At 59.1% G+C, this 18,539-nt stretch overlaps 2 protein-coding genes across 2 annotated transcripts in view; both read right to left on the bottom strand.

Annotated features, from left to right (window-relative positions):
- The window catches only part of ASS1 (argininosuccinate synthase 1), a 78,841-nt gene extending 76,858 nt beyond the window's left edge, over positions 1 to 1,983 (bottom strand). The window contains exon 1 of the mRNA XM_037879897.2: positions 1,837 to 1,983. The gene's annotated coding sequence lies outside the window, so the exon portion shown is untranslated. The remainder of the gene's footprint in view (positions 1 to 1,836) is intronic.
- A 6,365-nt stretch (positions 1,984 to 8,348) lies between these two features.
- HMCN2 (hemicentin 2) overlaps positions 8,349 to 18,539 on the bottom strand; it is a 110,790-nt gene continuing 100,599 nt past the window's right edge. Inside the window, exons 87-97 of the mRNA XM_043530492.1 lie at positions 18,100 to 18,237; positions 16,741 to 16,862; positions 16,311 to 16,548; positions 16,000 to 16,062; positions 15,096 to 15,218; positions 14,309 to 14,443; positions 13,065 to 13,193; positions 11,965 to 12,285; positions 11,160 to 11,279; positions 10,255 to 10,381; positions 8,349 to 9,840 (exon numbers count right to left, since the gene is read on the bottom strand). Of these exons, the coding sequence (XP_043386427.1) occupies positions 9,504 to 9,840; positions 10,255 to 10,381; positions 11,160 to 11,279; positions 11,965 to 12,285; positions 13,065 to 13,193; positions 14,309 to 14,443; positions 15,096 to 15,218; positions 16,000 to 16,062; positions 16,311 to 16,548; positions 16,741 to 16,862; positions 18,100 to 18,237 (1,853 nt within the window). The 3' untranslated portion in view covers positions 8,349 to 9,503. The remainder of the gene's footprint in view (positions 9,841 to 10,254; positions 10,382 to 11,159; positions 11,280 to 11,964; positions 12,286 to 13,064; positions 13,194 to 14,308; positions 14,444 to 15,095; positions 15,219 to 15,999; positions 16,063 to 16,310; positions 16,549 to 16,740; positions 16,863 to 18,099; positions 18,238 to 18,539) is intronic.

Below are 18,539 nucleotides of genomic sequence, written 5' to 3'. Positions count from 1 at the left end.
TAGAAAGAACCATCCTTTCCTAGTGTTATTATTTGTGTCGTGGCAGCATTCTATGCACCCATCACAGGACTGCATTGCGCTAGATGCTGTACAAACACAGAACAAAGAGGCAGCCCCTGCCCCAGAGAAATTACAGTTTAAGGCCACATCTATACCAGGAATAAGGTTTGTGTTTTAACCCACTAGCTAGTCCCTGGGGTTTACCTGGACCAGTGATCACAAGCTAACCCTACAACTATCCCATCATCTCCACTAGGGGTGGAAAATCCTGACGCCATTGAAGTCAAGGGCCACAATTGCACCCTAGGATTTTAACACCTTAAAAAGAAAGCCCCCCCCCACACACACACACCCTGGTTTCCCAGGGAAGACAAGGCAGCTTACGGGCGTACAGTGCCTAGCACAATGGGGCCCTGACTCACGACTGGAGCTCCTAGGTGCCGCAGCAAAACAGAATAACAGGCGTCACTGTTGCTGGGGCTGGGGACAGTGCTGTTCCAGGGCCACAAGCCATCGACTGGGGCGACGACGGAAGCTGGGTTTGTTAGGACCGTTTCTGCAGAGGCCTGGGGCACGTGCATTCCCTGACCCTGCCTCAGCCAGCCGAAGCGCTCTGCCAGATCTCCCTCCTCTCCCCACTTCAGTCTCATTTCTAGGCAGTTTTCGCTCCTCTGAAATGTTGTCCCAGGTCAGTGGGGAGGGACTGTCCCTCCCCAGCCCCGGATCCCGCAGCTCAACCCCCAGGACCTGGCAGAGACCCAGGCCCAACAACAAGGCGAGAAGCCGCTAAATGAGCGGGGCTGGCCCAAGCGGAGTTACTGGAGTCTGACTGTTTAATTCACTGCCTGCCACTGTGTCCATTTCAGGAGGAAATGGACAGAGCAGCAGCCAGGCGGGGCGGGGCCGGGGGGCTGTGCTGGGGAGTCAGTGCCGGGGATGGAGGGAGCAGGGTGTTGCTGCCTGATGAGCAAGGGGGCCCCCTTCACCAGAACCTGCCCCCCACATTGCTTCAACACCATGGCACCTCCCCCCCAGCCTCCCCCCACTGGTCCCCAGCTCCCGCCAGCCTCCCGCGGCTGGTCCCCACGGATCTCCACCCCGCAGCATCCCTCCGGTGATCCCTCTAGCCTCCCTCCCACCACTGATCCTCCCCACCAGCCTCCCCCCCCGGTCCCCATGGATCTCCACCCCGATCCCCCTAGCCTCCCTCCCCCGGCCTCTTCCCACTGGTCCCCACTGACCCTCACTCCCCCACAGCTGTCCCCAGCTCCCCCCAGCCTCCCCCCAGGGATCTCCACCCCCCAGCATCCCTCCAGTGATCCCTCTAGCCTCCTTCCCCCCACTGACCCTCCCCCCCATCAGCCTCCCCCCACTGGTCCCCACGGATCTCCACCCCCCAGCATCCCTCCGCGGATCCCTCTAGCCTCCCTCCCCCCAGTGACCCTCCCTGCCAGCCTCCCCTGCACTGGTCCCCACTTGACCCTCACTCCCCCCACTGATCCCCACAGATCTCCACTCCGATCCCCTAGCCTCCCTTCCCCCCCCATCCCCACTGACCCTCACTCCCCCCCCCCCCAGCCTCCCCCCACTGGTCCCCAGCTCCTGCCAGCCTCCCCCCCCCACGGATCTCCACCCCCAGCATCCTTCCAGTGATCCCTCTAGCCTCCCTTCCCACACGGGTCCCCACGGATCTCCACCCCCCAGCACCCCTCCGCTGATCCCTCTGGCCTCCCCCCCACACACTAGTCCCCACAGATCTCCACCCCTGATCCCTCTAGCCTCCCTCCCCCCACGGATCTCCAGCTTCCCGCCGCTGATCCCGTGCCCGCGAATTACCCCGACAGGCGCCGCCGGCTCCGCTCCGCGCTCCGGACGCGGGGAGGCGATCAGGCGACGGGGGCACCGGGCAGAAGCGCCGCCGGGGCACCCCTGTTATGAAGCGCGGCGGGGCGGGGCCAGGAGGGGGCGGCTCCCTGCCGTGGGTGGCACCCGGTGGGGAGCGACTCCCCTTCCCGCAGGTGGGCCGGGGCCGGGGCCGCCCGCCTGCGCCCCGCGGGGAGGCACCGGGACCCGGCCGGCGCGGAAAGCTCCGGTGCCCCCGGATCGACCAGCCACCCGCGCCCCCGGCCCGCTGGCGGCAGAGCCCAGGCACGAACCGGACCCAGAGCCCTCTGGCAGGAGCCCCCCCAGCCCCCGCGGCACACAGGCCCGGCGAGTAAAGCCAGGCCCCCGCCCCGCGCTCCGGCTCGTCCTCGGGGAAAAGGGGCCAAGGAAGCTGGGCCGCAGGGCACGGGAGAAAGGCAGCACGGAGTCTGTGCCCGCTGCCAAGCCCCGCTCACGCCTGGCCGGCTCAGCGCCCCGGCGGCCGGGCAGGGACGCACGGGGAAGACCGCTCAGCACATGGGCAGCAGCTGCCCGGCCTCCGTGCTCAGACCGGTGAAGGTGACAGACTCCTACCAAAGACCAGCTCCTTTGCTTGGACGCCGATCTGTTTGCTCTGGGATCCAAAGGTCAGGGGCTATTATTACTGGGCCTATTTTGGGACCCTTCTAGCCGGGGTGACCGCGGCTTAGTCCCCTGAACAGAACCGTCTCTGGTACCTTGTGCTCCTCCGCTGGCCTTGTAGCCCCCCCTTTGTCTCTCATCTGGTGATGGCCGGCTCTGGGGGCAGCTCCTACCTTATGTCCGGGGACAGCACGACAGGGCCCCGATTCCCGACTGAGGGCATAATGTACATAATGACCAGCAGCGGCTCTAGCAATGGGAAAATACTTACAGACCATCCACCTGGGACACAGGAAAATAGAGATTTTGACATACACCCCCATGCCAGCTCTCTGGCGAACAGAATTGGGCAGGGGGGGTGTATCATGGTGTGTGTGCATATCACTAAGTGTATGTGCCCTCATTATTCTCCATGGACTGGCACAATCGTTTTTAACCCAAATGCATTGCTAATTGACATGGAAAATAGTAACACTCCCTACTCATAGAGCAGTTTCCTGCTGAGAGTCCCAGAGATTCATGAATTGTTGTCCTTTCACATGGATTGTCACAGGGGACAAGCATTATTAGCCTGACAGAAAGTTTAAGGCCTAAATTTTCTAGAGGCCATTCATTTTGGATGGCCAACATTAGATAGGGCTTGACTTCCTGGGATGCCAGGCACTACCAGCCCCCACTGGAGTGGTGGGCCGGTGTCAAACAGCTGCTCCCCCAACCTCTGCTCACAATCCAGGCTCCACCCATGTCTAAAATGAGATTGTAGATTGTGCAGCTCCTCACAGTACCACCAGGCAAGATTTTTATACCTTGCCCACCACTGTGGTATCTGCTCATCCCTCCTCTTCCGTGCATGCTGAGATCACCAGTGTAATAGTTAACAACACGGACGTGTAATTTGCCATCATTAGTCTCTGGAGTTAACACATCAAGTGAAGTGAATAGGTGCTGTTTCAGATGTCAGCCTTGCCGTTTTAGGCTCTCTCTGCAGACATCACTGCAAGTGTTTACACCCAATTCACAGTTTGGAGGCGTGCTTCATGGCCACAGAACACTGCAGAAAGCTTAGATTCTGGACCACAAGATACAGTCACCAGGAAAAGGTACCAGGAGTCAGGCCAATTTAACCCCTGAGTTGTTGGTGCTCAGCACCAGACCTTAGATGTCTTAAGTTGGTCAAAACAGAGACCCTCAAAATTAGTGTCTACTTTTGAAAATTTTAGCCTTCAGTGACTTGTCCACGGTTGCACAGTGGATCTGTGGCAGACTTGGGAATAAAGCCCAGATTTTCTGAGTCCCACTCCTCTGCTTTGGGCAAGTCACAATCTCTCTATGCCTCAGTTTCCCCACCGGTAAAATGAGAATATCTCTGTAAAGCACTTTGATAGCTATGCATCACATGCTATTTACGTATTACTTAAATATCTGTAAAATGGGAATACCATCCTTAAGACACTGAGATCTATGGAGGAAAAGTGCTAGGTTTTATTATCAACCTCAAACCCACTCTTCCTTGGCTATCCAAGCCCACAGATTCTTCCCCTTTCTCCTAGCTGAATATGCACCTGTCTGCGCCCCAGAGGCATCCTTTGACGGAGAACATAACTCACCAGTTATTAAACAGCTGACAGCCCGCCGGGTTGTTTATTCCCCCTGTGTACAAAGTGTCACTAGCGACTGCTTTCCTCATTACAGAATCCTCATGAAGATAAATGCAACTGACAACCCAGCCCTTCTTGTTCTCTGCTGCAAGGAACGTGGCAGCCCTGCACCCGCTCCCATTAGCCCTGGTAAACTGCTGTTACCGTTGGTCATTGTCACCCAGCACAGCACAATTGCTGGGCTGCTGGTGTAAGGGCCTGCAGGCTAGGGACTTCTCCATGAGAAGGCAGCAGCACCGGGCTATTCTGCAATGACACAGGACATTGCTGATGACAACAAGGAAATACCTTCCCGTTGGGGTAAACCCTGATTAGCTCCAGCGTGCAAACCCTGGTTTGCCCTTGTCTGCACTTAGGTGGGGAGGGGGTCGGGGGGTAGGTGCAGGAGTGCTGGAGACCAATGGTTCCTGCCTGGCAGTCTGTGCTGCCCAACATCACGGCATGGGCTGCAACCACAGTAGTGAGTTGGGGCCCAGGTACTTGCAGTGACAGCGTAGCACACGTGGGGTACTTTGGTTGTGGTTTTGGCCCCTGCCCCTAGCTAAGCAGAGAGGCCAAGGGACTGAATGGGCCTCTGAAATTGAGCTCTAAGTTCTCACCTTATAGGTGACGCCTTCTAGGTCAGTGGCCAGGAGAGAACATGAGGCTACACATGGGAAGTTTGCTTTGCCCCAGCTATGATGTCCCTCTTCCCCAGACAACTCCAGCCTCCAGGGACGTCAATCAGGCACCTTTCACCGGCACTGACTGCACTGTAGTATCTTTCAAATCAAACAAGGAACTAAATCAAATGTCCATGGAGCAAAAGCAATGTCCCTTTGTGGCATGAAATATTGACAAGAATGTCCCTAGGGACAAGCCCAGCTTCCTGCCACTCTCTGCCAGCAAAGGGCCTTGCAGACTACGTCTTCAGCTATCTTCCAGGACAACCAGCTAACATAATTGGGAAGTCTTTAGGGAGATGGCATCTTGATGCCTGACTGATGAGCCCCAGGCAGTGCAGTTAATTTCCCATGCTCTTAGTTTTCCACTTAACCACAATCTGGTGGATCAGACGCATCAGGAAACGAGGCCTCCTCTGTACCAATACTAATCATACCACCTAGCTCTTATCACCAGTAGATCTCAAAGCACACTGCAAAGCACATTATCCCCATTTAACAGATGGAGAAATTGAGGTACAGTGCCTTGCCCACGGTCACGCAGCAGTCCAGTGGCACAAGTGGGAGAACCCAACTCTCCTGAGTCCCAGTCCAGTGCACAATCCTCTAGGCAACACCAGGTCCAGGACTCACGCTGCCATGGGGAGGTTGAGGGAAATGCCCAGTTCCCTTTTGAAAATAAAGCAGGAAATTCCCAGGTTAAGAATTTAGCCTTCAATCACCCCTAGGAACATCTGTTTGATCCATTTGGCCAATCCCTTAGACCCAAGATGGTGCAGTGCATGCTGGGATCTGCAGGCTCTGCAGATTATCCCTTTGTATTGGAGAGGAGAGCAACTTCACCTTGTTCTGTTTTAGGCAAAATTAGGTATGTGGCACCCATGTTCCCAGCACACTGGAAAGCTTGGGTTCCCCCGAGACAGAGGGCTTTCCCCACAGCTGAATGCAGCCACCTCTGGAACATGGCAGCCTCTGTTGTCCCAGCAACACACCATCAGCAAGGTCTAGAAGAGGGAGTGGTGAACGAGAGAAACCCTCCCCACACTACAAATGATTGCAGTCACATTGAATCCCTGCCCTTGAGGGCTGCGAGATTAGGGGGTCAGATGAGGTTATCAGGCACAATGCATCACACGGGGGTCTTGGTGGTGGTTTTGCGGAGGGGAGGGGGTAGGTGGGTCAGGTGACTGGGAAAAAGGGAGGCATTTGCAGCAGCAAAGCGACTGGTTTCATTCAAATGGCTCCAGCTGACGCAGGATCAAGCCTGTTCCGTGTAAGCTCCAAACTTCCCAGCTCCCACCAAGCCGGACAGCTGCACAGGGCCAGGGACACATCACAAGGGGGCGTTTTGAAATCCAAACAGCCCTCTCATGACTGGGTCGCTTGACTTCAAAGAACACGGCCTCCTCCCCGCTTAGCAGGGGCGTTGGGGAACTGGGAGCCAGCGCTGTGTGAGTCTCAGCACATCGCAAAGCCCAGGCCAGGGCCAGCAGAACAACTGTGTAGAGCCTTGCAAGCCCCCGAACCTGCTGGGAACTGATCCCAAGTGTCAGCTTTGGGTGGGGGCTGAAAACAACCTGAGCGACCCTCTTGGGCTTGGGTCGTCCCAGATCACCTCCTGCCCAGGGCCTGGGGGGTCGGCTGGTGCCCAGCTCCTGCAGCTGCAGAGGGAGAGAGCCGGCGAGTCACTGCAGCCTCTCCCTCTGCAGCCCACACAGTGCAGCTGGCAGGAGCTGGGCACGCAGCTGCCACCACTGCGCTCAGCCCCTGCAGGCACGAGGCGGACAGAGACTGTTTGCAGGCACAGGGAACTGGCAGCGCTCCCCAGACAAAGCCCCAAGGACGAGGCAGTGGGAGTGGTGCTGCTTACGCAGGTCTGGGTCAGGTCTGAAAATAATGCCACCCTCTGGGGACAGGTTCAGGGTATCGGCGTTCACGTCACGCTCTAAAAGGGGGCCTGGCCTGAGCAGACCAAGCACCAGGTAGGTCAACGCAAAGCACCAGGCACAAAGCGGGCAAAGGGCCTTTGCGTTTGCAGGGCAGCTCTGCACACTACCAGCTCCAGCAGAGCCATTGCAGGGCTTGGTCTTTCCCTGCAGCCCCTTCACCCCAGGGCTTGGCCCAGCCAACCTCCATGGACGCTCTATCGTCCTGTGTGCAATTTCCAGGCATCCTGTCTCTTATGGAGCCTGAGCCGATACTGCCGCAGCCAAGAGGCATTTTTCCATTGACTCAAATGAGTGGGGATCAGGCCCACAACGAGCGCGCTCCCTGGGTAGGTATGAGATGTCCAAACACCTTCTCTTTATGGGGAGCTCCCTCATTCAGATGGTCCCAACTTGACCCCTTGATGGTCCTAAGAGGTCCCCAGAGCAGGAGCTCCTTCTGCTGAATTGTCTGTGTGCTCCTGATATTGCTAAGGTAACAAACAAGAAGTGGGGAGGATACTCTTTCCACATCCTTGCTCCATCACACAAACCCAGTTATTTCGAATAACCATTGCAGGTCACCTCTACACAGGACCCAGCATCCCCTCGCTGGTGCTGAGCACACAGCTACTGCAGAAGTCAGTGCCAGCAGCATTGTGAGCAAACAGCCCTGCGCCCTCTGACCTGACGTGGGGGCCCTCTCCAGAAACGGAGATAAAGATCACTGAAAGGAGAGAGGATCTTTGTATCTCCAGATCCCATCCGTTCCTGCAGCTTATTCCCACCCTGAGGTCATAACTGCACCTAGGGCCTGATCCTGCATCTACCGCGGTCACTGACACAGCTCTCATTGGTTTCAGTAGTACAGGATCAAGCTGTGAGATACGCGATGACTGGTGCCCTGTCACTGCCACAGGTGAATAACTTTGGGCAAGTCATCAGGGCTTAATTCATGCCAGGGCTGAGCCTTGGCACCTCTAGGCTTGGCAGTTCACAGCCCCAGCACCTCTAGGCCTGCTGCATCAGTCATGAACATAAAAAATAAAAATTGCTTGAGCCCCGGCACCGCTATCATTACAAAGTCACTCACCTCCCTGTGCCTCAGTTTCCCCATCTATCAAATGGAGACAGATGACATTGCCCTCCATTGTAAAGCACTTTGAGATCTACAGATGAAAAGCACTGTAGAGGCACTAGGTGGTGTTATTACCATTGTAATCTCCAAAGCCAATGGGGATGCCTGGAATGGAGGATACGAATGAGAAAATGGGTCAGATCCTGCCCCACTGAGTTCAGCAACAGCTGGCTGCTGGGACTGAGGGCAGAGTCAGGCCCCAAGCTCCAGTCCGAAATCTGAAGCGCCGTCATGCAGTGCAGAAGGACGATGCCCTCAAACAACATGACTGTTTTACTCACAAAATCATCTTTATTTGGTACAAAACCAGAAATAAATAAGTGTGCTGAGAAACCAGTTTGATTATAACAAAGACTGACCACAAGGGAACTAACCTTTTAATATGTGGTTAGCAACAAACCCTTCAGCCCTGGAACTCCCTTCCCAGCCCTCCCACATCAGCTCGGTGGCTTTTTAAACATCTGCCTCACCCAGCACTGCGCAGTGCGTGCTTGGCCTCGGGATGGCTACAGGACCTGTGCAACGCTAGCAAACCTCTGCACCGCTGCCAGAGCTGCAATGTGCATCTCAGCTCTCCGAGCAGTATGCACCTGAGCACTCAATGCGTGGACAGGGCACAGGATGGGGACTCAGGAGACCTGCGGTTCTGTCCCTGATATGGGCACTGACCTGCTGGTGACCTCTCTGGGCCTCCATTTCCTCTCCCACCCTTGAGCAATGGGGCTGTGATCTCAGATGGGGTCTCTAGGTGCTACCCCGATACAAATGGAAAAGAACAGTAATGGCCTGGTGTCTCCAGTGTCTGTCTCAGGCGAGTCACAGGCTCCGTGATTCCACCCGAGAGCCAAAAGCCAAGGAGGCTAACAGCCACTGGAGGGTTTCCCCTCCCAGGTTCTCGGTATCTCAGCTCTGATTGCCCTCAAGGCCATGTAGGCAGCTCTGTTTGCTTAAAAGCCGCATGTGATAGCAGGCCCAAGGACAGCCCCATGTTGCAAGAGACTAACAGCACCTGATGTTTACACCCCTCACCCCTCCACCACTGCTGAACACTGGATGAACCAGGGCCTCAAGCCCATGCTCCTCTGCTGAGCTAGTAGGTGAGGCGATGGGTACAATGTCCAGACAACGAGAGGTCAGCATTTGCAGGCCTCCAAACTGCCTTGGCACCATCCCACGGGGTCAAGGCAATTTCACTCACCAAGGGATTGAGCCATAGGGCTGGGAGTAGGGTTGCCAAATATTGGTTGGGCATATTGCTGGAGGTTTCATCACGTGACACCATCTTTAAATTAAAGATTAATCTTTAATTTCTGGAGACTCCGGGACAATCCAGGAGGGTTGGCCACCCTAGCTGGGAGCCAAGGGAGGGGAGTTTTACAGGATCATGGGGAACCTCTTGCAGGGCACTGAGCTGATGGCAGGCAATGGGGCTTGGGGATACTAGGGAGACACACAGGGGACAAAGGGAGAAGCGCATGTCAGACTGAGCTGATGCCACGTACGGGAGATGGAATCAGGAACAGAAGGAGAAGGAGACAGTGTCTGGTGGGGTTTGGGGCGTGGGATCAGCATCTTCCCCCGTCCTCTGCCCATTCCCAGCGCCCCCTGGCTGCCATTAGTAGGGGTAGGGTGAGACGGAAATGAGGATGAGGAAGACGCTCCGTGCCCGCTGCTCGCCGTGAGCCAGGGCCTGCACCTTCAGCCGATAGACGCCGGCAGCGTGGAGTGGGCGCAGTGTGGAGAGGACCCCCCGGCCTCTCTCGTCCCGGAGGGCGAAGGGGCTGTCCGGGCCCTGTTCCAGCAGAGTGAAGACAGTGCGGTTCTGTAGGAGGCTCCCCTGGGAAGAGGCAGTGAGCTGGACAACGTCGTGGCCGGCCGGGATGCCAAAGGGCAGCGTGAGAAGCTCGTACTGCAGGGTGAAGGGGCCTCCAGGGCTGCGACGGAAGCACACTCTGCACGAGAACGGGCAAAGGATGTGGGTGAGAGCGGAGAGGAGCGGCAGCACGATCTGAGCCTCGGGCTAGCAGCCAGGACTCCTGGGTTCTAAGCCTGGACAGCCTTGGACAAGTCACTGAGCCAGTCTGTGCCTCAGTTCCCCCACCAGGGAAAGGGCGGGGGGAGGGTCAGACTTGGCAAGTCTCAGCACTTTACCTCTTCAAAGTGCTAAATATCATTAATGTACTGAAATGGGCATGTGCCAGTCCAGGCCCACTGGTGTTACACCCAGGACCTGACCACCCCCACAACCTGGCAGCAGAGCTGAGAAGAGCATTGGCAGGTTGGTCATGCCAGGAGAAGAGGAACAGCTGCCCCGCTTGGGTACACCCCCCCTCCCAAAAGAACTTCTCCCCCCCTCCCCACCTTACCCTGGCCTGGAGCCTCTCCTATAGCCTGTGGGGCAGGGCGTATCCAGGCACTGGGAGCCTCCCCGCGTGTTAAAGCACACCTGGCTCGGGTTGCAGTGAATCCTCCCCTCTGCACATTCATCTATGTCTGCAGAGGAGAAAGGAGGGGGGAGTGAGGACAGACAGGTGCTCAACGGGGCCCAGGCTCTGCTGCTGGGGGACCCTGCTCGTTGTATCACACCCCTCTGAGCATTCAGGTGAGCAGCTGCGCCCTGGAGAGCTCCTCCATTTTACCTGCTGGGTGAGCTGCAGAGTCTGCTGGCAGCAGGCACCCGCCCAGGGCACCCACCCAGTTACTAACATGCCCCCAGAGCAGACCGTGCATGACCATACTGCACTCGGGTCCAGGAAGCAACAGAGCCACACAGGGGCGCCACAGCAATTCCTGAGCAATGGCTTGGCAGAGGGGGTAGGAGGACCATGGCACTGTGGGCTCGTGGCCGGAGGCCAGGCATAGGCACCAGGCGGTCCCAAGTTCTAAGTCTGGCTCTGCCACTGCCACGCAGTGTGTCCCTTGGGCAAGTCACATCACCTCTGTTTCCTGCTCCATGGATCGGTGGCAGTGATACTAAGCTGCGAGCGCCATTTGTGAGGGGTAGGAGTTTAATGGGCCAGATCCGGCCCCGGCCTAGCTCCGTTGACTTCCCTACAATGATGCCCCTTTGCCTGGGAGATGAAAAGTGCAGCACCGATGCAGGCACTGTGGGGAGCCTGGCAGCTGGGTGGGGATTTTGCTGGCGCAGCCAGAGACAGATGTGAAATCCAGGCTTTAGAAAGGGAGATTTGGGCTTACAGTATCCAAGTGGCAGGGAAGGATGGACGGACACACACGCTACGTAACCAACTCCTGAACAGCACGCACTGACCCCGGCAGGCTTCCCCATTGGGCAGCAGCCGGTAGCCGGCCGGGCACAAGCACTGGTAGCTGCCCTCCGTGTTCCTGCACTCGTGTTGGCACAGGTTCCGCACCTGACATTCGTCAAGATCTGTGTAAAGAGAAGGGAGGGGAAGAGAGGAGAGATTCCGAGTCCGGCACGCTGCAAAGCACTGCTGGGCCCCCCATCCCGAGGGGCAACCCCAGCCCCACATGCAGCATGACACTGCCCCCTATGCCTTCAATGCACAGCCACCATGGTGCACAGTGCCACTGAAACAACCCTGCAAAGGCGTAAGGCCCCGGCAAATGCTCCCATTTACCCACCCTCCGGGGGAGATCTGGCCCAGGGAAGCCCCACTCCAGCCCCACGGGGGACCAAAGGCCTCGGCCCCAGAGAGACCAATTGTATGGGGGAGCAGGTAGAGCCACAGAATGGCTGGCGCAGTGGGGAGGAAGAAGGGAAGCAGGAGTGAGGACAGTGGGTTATAAGACGGGCTATTCCCTTTAGGCCCTGGTGGGCACCCAGATCCTGCGTGACCCTTCTGTCAGCCCACAACCTCTCTGCTGATGCTGGCACGCAGAGCGCCTGCTCGCACCAGTGGCTTTTGCAACACGGACACTTGTTCATCGGGAGCTGGACTGATGGCACCAACCCCTGCCCCCCGAGGCAGCCAGCAGGTGCCGCAAGCTTTCACTTGCCCCCCCAGCTAGGCTGGAGTTGGGCCTGTTCCAGCTGCATCGCTCCAAGGCTCCCCCTCTCTGGAGCGACAAGGGTCAGCAGCACGTGCCCTTACCAGTGCAAAGTCCATTGCGCCTGGTGAATCCCGACGGGCACTGGGCCTGGCTGCCGGGGCTCAGGGCGTTACCAGACTGGCCGAAGGAGAACCAGGTGTAATAGCCTCCCCCGGGCGATCGGCCACTTGGTCTGAGCCACTGCAGACGGGTCCCTCTGTTGCTGACAAGCGTCACGTTCCCTCCTGCCTTCTCCGGCCCAGCACAAGACTTGCCATCCCCACGTAACGCCTCCCCAGGTGGGCACAGGCATCTGTAACTGCCCTGGAGGTTGCGGCACTGGAAAGCACATGGCGGAGGTACCCGCTGGCATTCGTTTATGTCTGATACAGAGAGAAAAGCCAGCGTGAGTACCAGAGCCCAGTTTTCTGGGGCAGAAGCCGCGCTGGCTAGTGGCTAGAGCAGGAAATAGGAACCCAGGATTCCTGGGCTCTGTTCCCTGGCTCTGGGAAGCAGAGTTGTCTCCTGGTTAGAATGGGGGGAACTGGGAGTCAGGACGCCTGGGTTTCTATTCCTGGCTCTGCCACTAACATGCTGCGTGACCCTGAACAAGTCACTGCACCAGCTACAGCTTAGTATCCCCACCTACGAAGTGAAGATAACACTTCTTGATTCCCACCACCACAGAAAGCTTGTAAGGGTTAATGAATGATCCTGAGGCGAAGGGCAGGGGACAAGGCCCAGCGCAAAGCATTCACACCCACCACCCCCTGCACCCAAACACCCGCCTCCTGCAAGGTTTGAAGCTTCACTGGCAGCTTCCCCCAGATCCATGCCCAGCGACTCTCCTTCCCCCCTGCGCTCACCAGGGGGCGCTCTCGCTGGGCAGCGGGAGAGCAGGCGGCTCCCTCTACAGGTGACGGCATGAAAGGGACTGGGCAGAGGAGAGCTCTGTCGGGAGAGAACTAGCTGCGTTACTCCAGCAGCCACCTGGGGGGTCGAGACCCGTCTCCGGACTTGTCACAGAGCGAGTCAGTATCGGAGTCTGGAATTGAACCCAGGAGTCCTGAGGCCCACCCCCACTCTCCTGCTCGAACCAGCAGAAATGCTACCTCCCCCTGCTTTTCTCATTGCATGGCAAAGGCTGGCAGGTCTGTGTTACCCAAGCAGGGTCGGCCGGTGCCCTGGGTCCTGTAACCGCGGGGACACGTGCATCGGTGCCCGCCGACGATGTTCTCACAGATCTGGTTGTAGCGACAGGCGTGGGATCCCTCCGCGCACTCGTCCAGATCTGTGGGGAGAATGAGAGGAGAGGTCCCCCGGCGAGCAAGTCCCCACGCAACAGCTAAAGCAGAGGTGGGCAATATGGCCCACGGGCCACATCCAGCCTGCGGGACCATCCTGCCCAGCCCCTGAGCTCCTGGCCGGGGAGGCTAGCCCCCGGCCCCTCACCTGCAGCGACACCACCAGCGCTCTGGCCCGCCGCTCCTGCCGGGCAGTGCGGGCGGCGTGGCTGGCTCCGGCGGGGCTGCGAGCTCCTGCTGCTCTGAGCAGCATGGTAAGGGGGCGAGGAGCAGGGGGGTTGGGTAAGGGGCAGGGGGTCCTGGAAGGCAGTCAGGGGACAGGGAGCAGGGGGCGGTTGGATGGGGCCGAGGTTTGGGGGGGGGCGGTCAGGGGATGGGGAGCAGGGGCAGTTGGATAGGCGTGGGAATCCTGGGGGGCCTGTCAGGGGGCAGGAGTGTGGATAGGGGTCAGGGGGGCACTCAGGGGACAGGGAGCGTTGGATAGGGGGTGGGGTCCCGGGGGGGCGGTTAGAGGCGGGGGGGCCCAGGAGGGGGCGGTCAGGAGACAAGGAGCAGGGGGTTGCATGGGTAGGGGGTTCTGAGGGGAGCAGTTAGGGGGTGGAAAGTGGGAGGGAGCTGGGGCCAGGCTGTTTGGGGAGGCACAGCCTTCCCTACCCGTCCGTCCGTACAGTTTCACAACCCCGATGTGGCCCTCAGGCCAAAAAGTTTGCCCACCCCTGAGCTAAAGCCATGGCCCCTCCTCGTGCATCATGGGCTGAGATGCCAGGAGACCACTGACCCCTTGTCACTGCCTGGGACCCCTCTTGTGTCCAGCCTCCTGATCTGCTTTGGCCTGTACTGAGCACGGGGCCGATCGAGGGCTCCCTGGCTGGGCTCACTGAGACGAACTCCCCTCTCCGCTAAGGGGGCCCCCAGGCGGGGCAGGATGGGGGGAGCTGGCCCGGCAGCTGCCCCGTCCCACAAGGCAGAGGACTCATCCCTGGGCTGTTCATCCAGCCCCCGGCACAGGCTGGAATGCCCCGCTGGAGAGCCTTAAGGAAGGAGTGCGAGCCAAGCGACATCCCTCCCCATGGGCCGGGCAGGAGAGCCCAGTGGCCGTTACCTTCACACCCCACTCCATCCACGGCCGGCCGGAAGCCAGCCCTGCAGTGCGTCAGACACCGATAGGCCCCCGCCAGGTTTGCACACTGCTGCTCCGGGCGGCAGGCGTGGGTGCCCTGCGCACACTCGTCCACGTCTGCAGAGAAAGCCGACCGTCAGTGTAGTTGCCTCACCCCCTCGCCCATGGAGCCTGGCAGCAGGGGGGCTTCTGGGCCCAGGCCACCTCCAAAAGAAACCCTCTGCCCTCCTCTCTGCAGGGAGGCCTCCTGCCGGTCTCCTTCCCGTTGGGCAGCATTGGTGAAACTGCCAATGGCTGCTTCACAGCATCGTCGGACCCCCAGCCACCACGCCCTTCGACCTCTGGCCCAGCAGGGTGCACAGACATTCCCGCGCTGAGTGGGGGGGTCTTTCCCCCTGAGATGTCCAGAGAAGAAGGATGGACTGGTCTACGGGGCAGCCCCCTGCTATGTTCCTCAAGGGAGCTCCCAGGGCCAGACCTGCACGTGTTCCTGTCTCCAGCCTCCTGATATTCCCACGGGCACCCACCACCCCCAGGGAAAGGAGCCTTCCTCGCTCTGGGGAGAAGGCAGAGGGGGCATCCCCTCCCTTACCTAAGGAGGCTCTGGAGATCCTTCCGCCTGGGATCGCTTGCCCCCATGCAGCGAGGGCGCAGGGCGAATTGCTTGTGCTCACACCCAGAGGCTGTCCTGTCCTGGGCCTGCAGCTTCCCCGGGAGGTCAGGCCAGTGTTGGGGGGGGAGGGAAGCTGGAGGATAGCCCCTTCCTTACCTCTGCACTCCCTGCCATCCGGCGCCAGGGCGTATCCGGCGGGACAGGCGCAGGAGAAGCTGCCCACAGAGTTGTGGCAGGCATGGGAACAAGGGCTCTTCGCAGCTGCACACTCGTTCCGATCTGGGATGCAGGGAAAAGGAGTTACCGTCCCTTCCCAGCAAGAGCCTGGGGTAGCACGGGCCAGGTACGCCTCTGCTGCCCCCACCCTCAGCACCGAGCCAGGCGAAGCCACGACTGCCGGGGAAGAGGCACCTCAGCAGAGGTTACTGACCCGGAGGTCACCCCAGGGCAGCGGGGAAGCAGAACCCAGGCCCTGGGTAACTGCCTCTGGAGAGCTGCCATTGCCGGGGGAGAGCACAGAGGCTGCACACACAGACTGCAGCATGCGCTCCAACCTCCCCTCCTGGCCCCATGCAGCACCTCTCCTCGCCTGGCTGGGACGGCTCCCGGTATGCACATCTAGTAATGGCCTCTGCCAGCCACAGGGTGCCAGAGCCTCCCCCAGCCAGCGCACACAGGGCCTCCCCCAGCCGGGGGAGGGGATGGCCGCACTGGAGCTGGAGGTCAACTGCAGCCGGTGCTGGGTAGATGTACAAGCGCCAGCTAGTCTGCTAAAAATAGCAGCCCGGGCGCAGGCAGGGCCAGCCACCCCCAGTACGGCCCTGGGGCAGGACTGAACTGGGGTGGCCAGCCCAGCCTGCCACCTGCACTGACACTGCTGTTGTTACCACGGTAGCTCAATGAAAGGCAGCATGCCGACGTCTAGCCGCACTGGGAATTACAGGGCCGCGGCACCCCCGGGGACACCAGACACTGAGGATGCCCTGGCATTGAGCAGGGATGGAGAACGGGCCCCAGCCTGAGGGAAGCACGTGGCCCACCCCTCAGGGATGGCGCTTACCTATGCAGTACAGCTGCTGCGGGCCCAGTGCAAACCCCTGCGGGCACTGCTCTCCACTCGCCTCTGTGACAAAGACAAGAAGGCAAGAGAGCCCCGTCAGCACCTCAGTGGGGAGCCTGGGGGACAGGAGCCCTCGGCACAGCGTCACCCAGCTCCCAGGCACGCCAACGGGGAACGGCCTCCCTCTCTCATCCTGGGGAGCAGGGCAGGCTGGGAGAAGCTTGTCCTGCCACGGTCCGGCCCGTGGACTCTGACTCCAGGGCTGTCAGCGGGCCACACTCACCCGGAGAAGACGGCTGCTCTCCTGTTACCTGTGCGGAGGGAGGAGCTGAGCTGGAAGAGGAGCTCCTCAGAGGCCGGGTTGAAGGAGGATGTGACGGCCCTGGCCTGGACGTGCTGCACCAGGGCGGGCTGCCGACCCAGGGCAGCATTGTACTCTATGCTGTGGTTGCGGCGGATCTGAACCGGGAGCCCATCCTGCAAGTAGCTCTGCACAGACTCCACGTGCAGCTGCCCGGCCCCTGTCTGCACGTAGCGCTCGCTGAAATCCTGGGCGGGGGAAGAGGGAGATGGGACACTCAGGGACCGGGGCTCACCGGGACGAGGGACCGTGGCAGCGGGGATCTCCTGTTGTGCCATTGGCTGTCACTGTGGGCAGGAACAGGCACTGCCAAGGTGCTGGCGGGGGCTGCTGGGCAGAGAAGAAGGTGGCGAGGGCAGTGTCCCGGAGCGCCTACTGACCTGGAAAAGCACAGCAGCCTCTGCGATGCTCTCCGGCACAAACCCGTTGACCACGGCGTCGAAGAGAAGAGCCCCACTGGCGTCCAGGCCTCGGGCGACATGCGTGATCCGGAGAAGCTCCCCTGCAGCAACAAGGGGTGGCAAGCAGGGGTCAGCAACTCCGCACCAGTTAACGATCCAGCCCACGATGATTTCAGACAGCCCCGGGGCTCAGCCAGGCTGCAAAGGGCCCAGATCTGGGCTCTGGATGGGGCCAGCAGCAAATTTCAAGATTTCGAAGCCAACTTTTAAACCTGGGAGTATTTGCATCTGCAGGCTTGTCTCTGACCCCAGCAACTCGCTGTGCAGACACAAGGCTCCCTGCAGAGCACCGTACGCCACCCCAGCAAAACACCACGCCCCATCGGTGGCTCTTAGGAAGGGCTCGGTAAGGCTGGCACTGAAATGAGCTGCGCTGCCTGGCTGGGAGCCCTGCAAACAGCTCTTCATTCCATTCCCTCCAGATCCCTAGACACCAAATGCCCCGTTTCCCTTGGGGTTCCAGTGAACCTGGAGCCCCCATCTGGAATTCAGGCCAAGGGGTCAGTTTTCACTAGTGTGGGGTTGAAGCCACAAATTTCACTGGGTTTTGTGCCAAAGTTGGTCCCCTAAAGCAGAGGTGGGTCACTCAGGCTGGGACACAGCCCTGCTCCAAAGGCTCACGAGCCACCCCAGACGCCTCAGGCGCCACGGTGGAGATGGCTAGCACAGAACAAAACCAGAACCCAGGCGGCACTCCTTGGGGGCTTGGGTTTTGCTGTGAACGTTTTGCACAACCTCAGCATGCAGTGGTCACCAGCCTGTCTCCAGGAACTCCCTGCAAAGCGACCTAAAGGATAGGACTCAGGATCCCTGGATTCAATGCCCAGTTTTGCCACTGGCCTGCTGGGTGACCTTGGCAAGCCACTGCCCCTCTGTGCCTCAGTTTCCTCAGCTGTAAAATGGGGATAATGATACTGCCTGCCTTTGAGATCTACTGATGCCAAGCCCTGTGTAAGAGGCAGGTATTTATTATTATTATCTGACCCCCTCGGATGAGAAATGAGCAGTGCAGGGTTTCCTTCCCCAATCCACCCTCCTTACGAGCTATGGGTGATACCTAGCTCTCTGGGTGGCTGACGGAATGTTTCTGCTGACTGAGACATGCCACGGATGTCACCCTGATCATCGTCCCAGGCCGTCTGTTCCAACTGATGCCAAACCTCCCACCCAGCCCTAAGGGAACCTCCCTAACAACAAGGCTCCCCCACGGACTCCTGCACCATGATCTCTGCCGCCCTCCCTTGGCTCTCAGCAAGACACACACGCCTGCCTCCTCACCTGTGGCAAACTCCACCTGCGACTCCTGCCTGAAGACACCACTGGTCAGCGAGAAGCCGTTACTGGTGCTGCCACTCTGATGTGCAAAGGACCAATAGATCGGAGCAATGATGGTGACCAGGACTCTCATCAGCGGCCCTGGGAGGTTCAGGGAAGGGCACGAGGGTCAGTTCCATCTCAGTCAGGGCTCTCCTGAGGAGTAGCTGTGCGTTCTGGGGAGAGGCGCCTCGGAATCCCAGCCAGCTCCCCACCCAGTGCATCGGTCACACTGGCCTTAGCAATTAAATTGTGGTCAAAGGTCCTTATTGGGGCAGCAGAATCAGAATCATGATCCTGCTCCAGCATGGCACTCCCAGCACCAAACAGTCTGGAGCCATTCATCCCAGGGAGGTACTAAGCCTGTTCTGCTCACATGGGAGACTCCCGTCTGTATCTGGGTG

The sequence above is a fragment of the Chelonia mydas genome, chromosome 16, assembly GCF_015237465.2.
Source record: "Chelonia mydas isolate rCheMyd1 chromosome 16, rCheMyd1.pri.v2, whole genome shotgun sequence".
Classification (NCBI taxonomy): Eukaryota; Metazoa; Chordata; order Testudines; family Cheloniidae; genus Chelonia; species Chelonia mydas.
The sequence above is the reverse complement of the archived record's forward strand: the minus strand, read 5'-3'. Positions and strand labels throughout refer to the sequence as shown.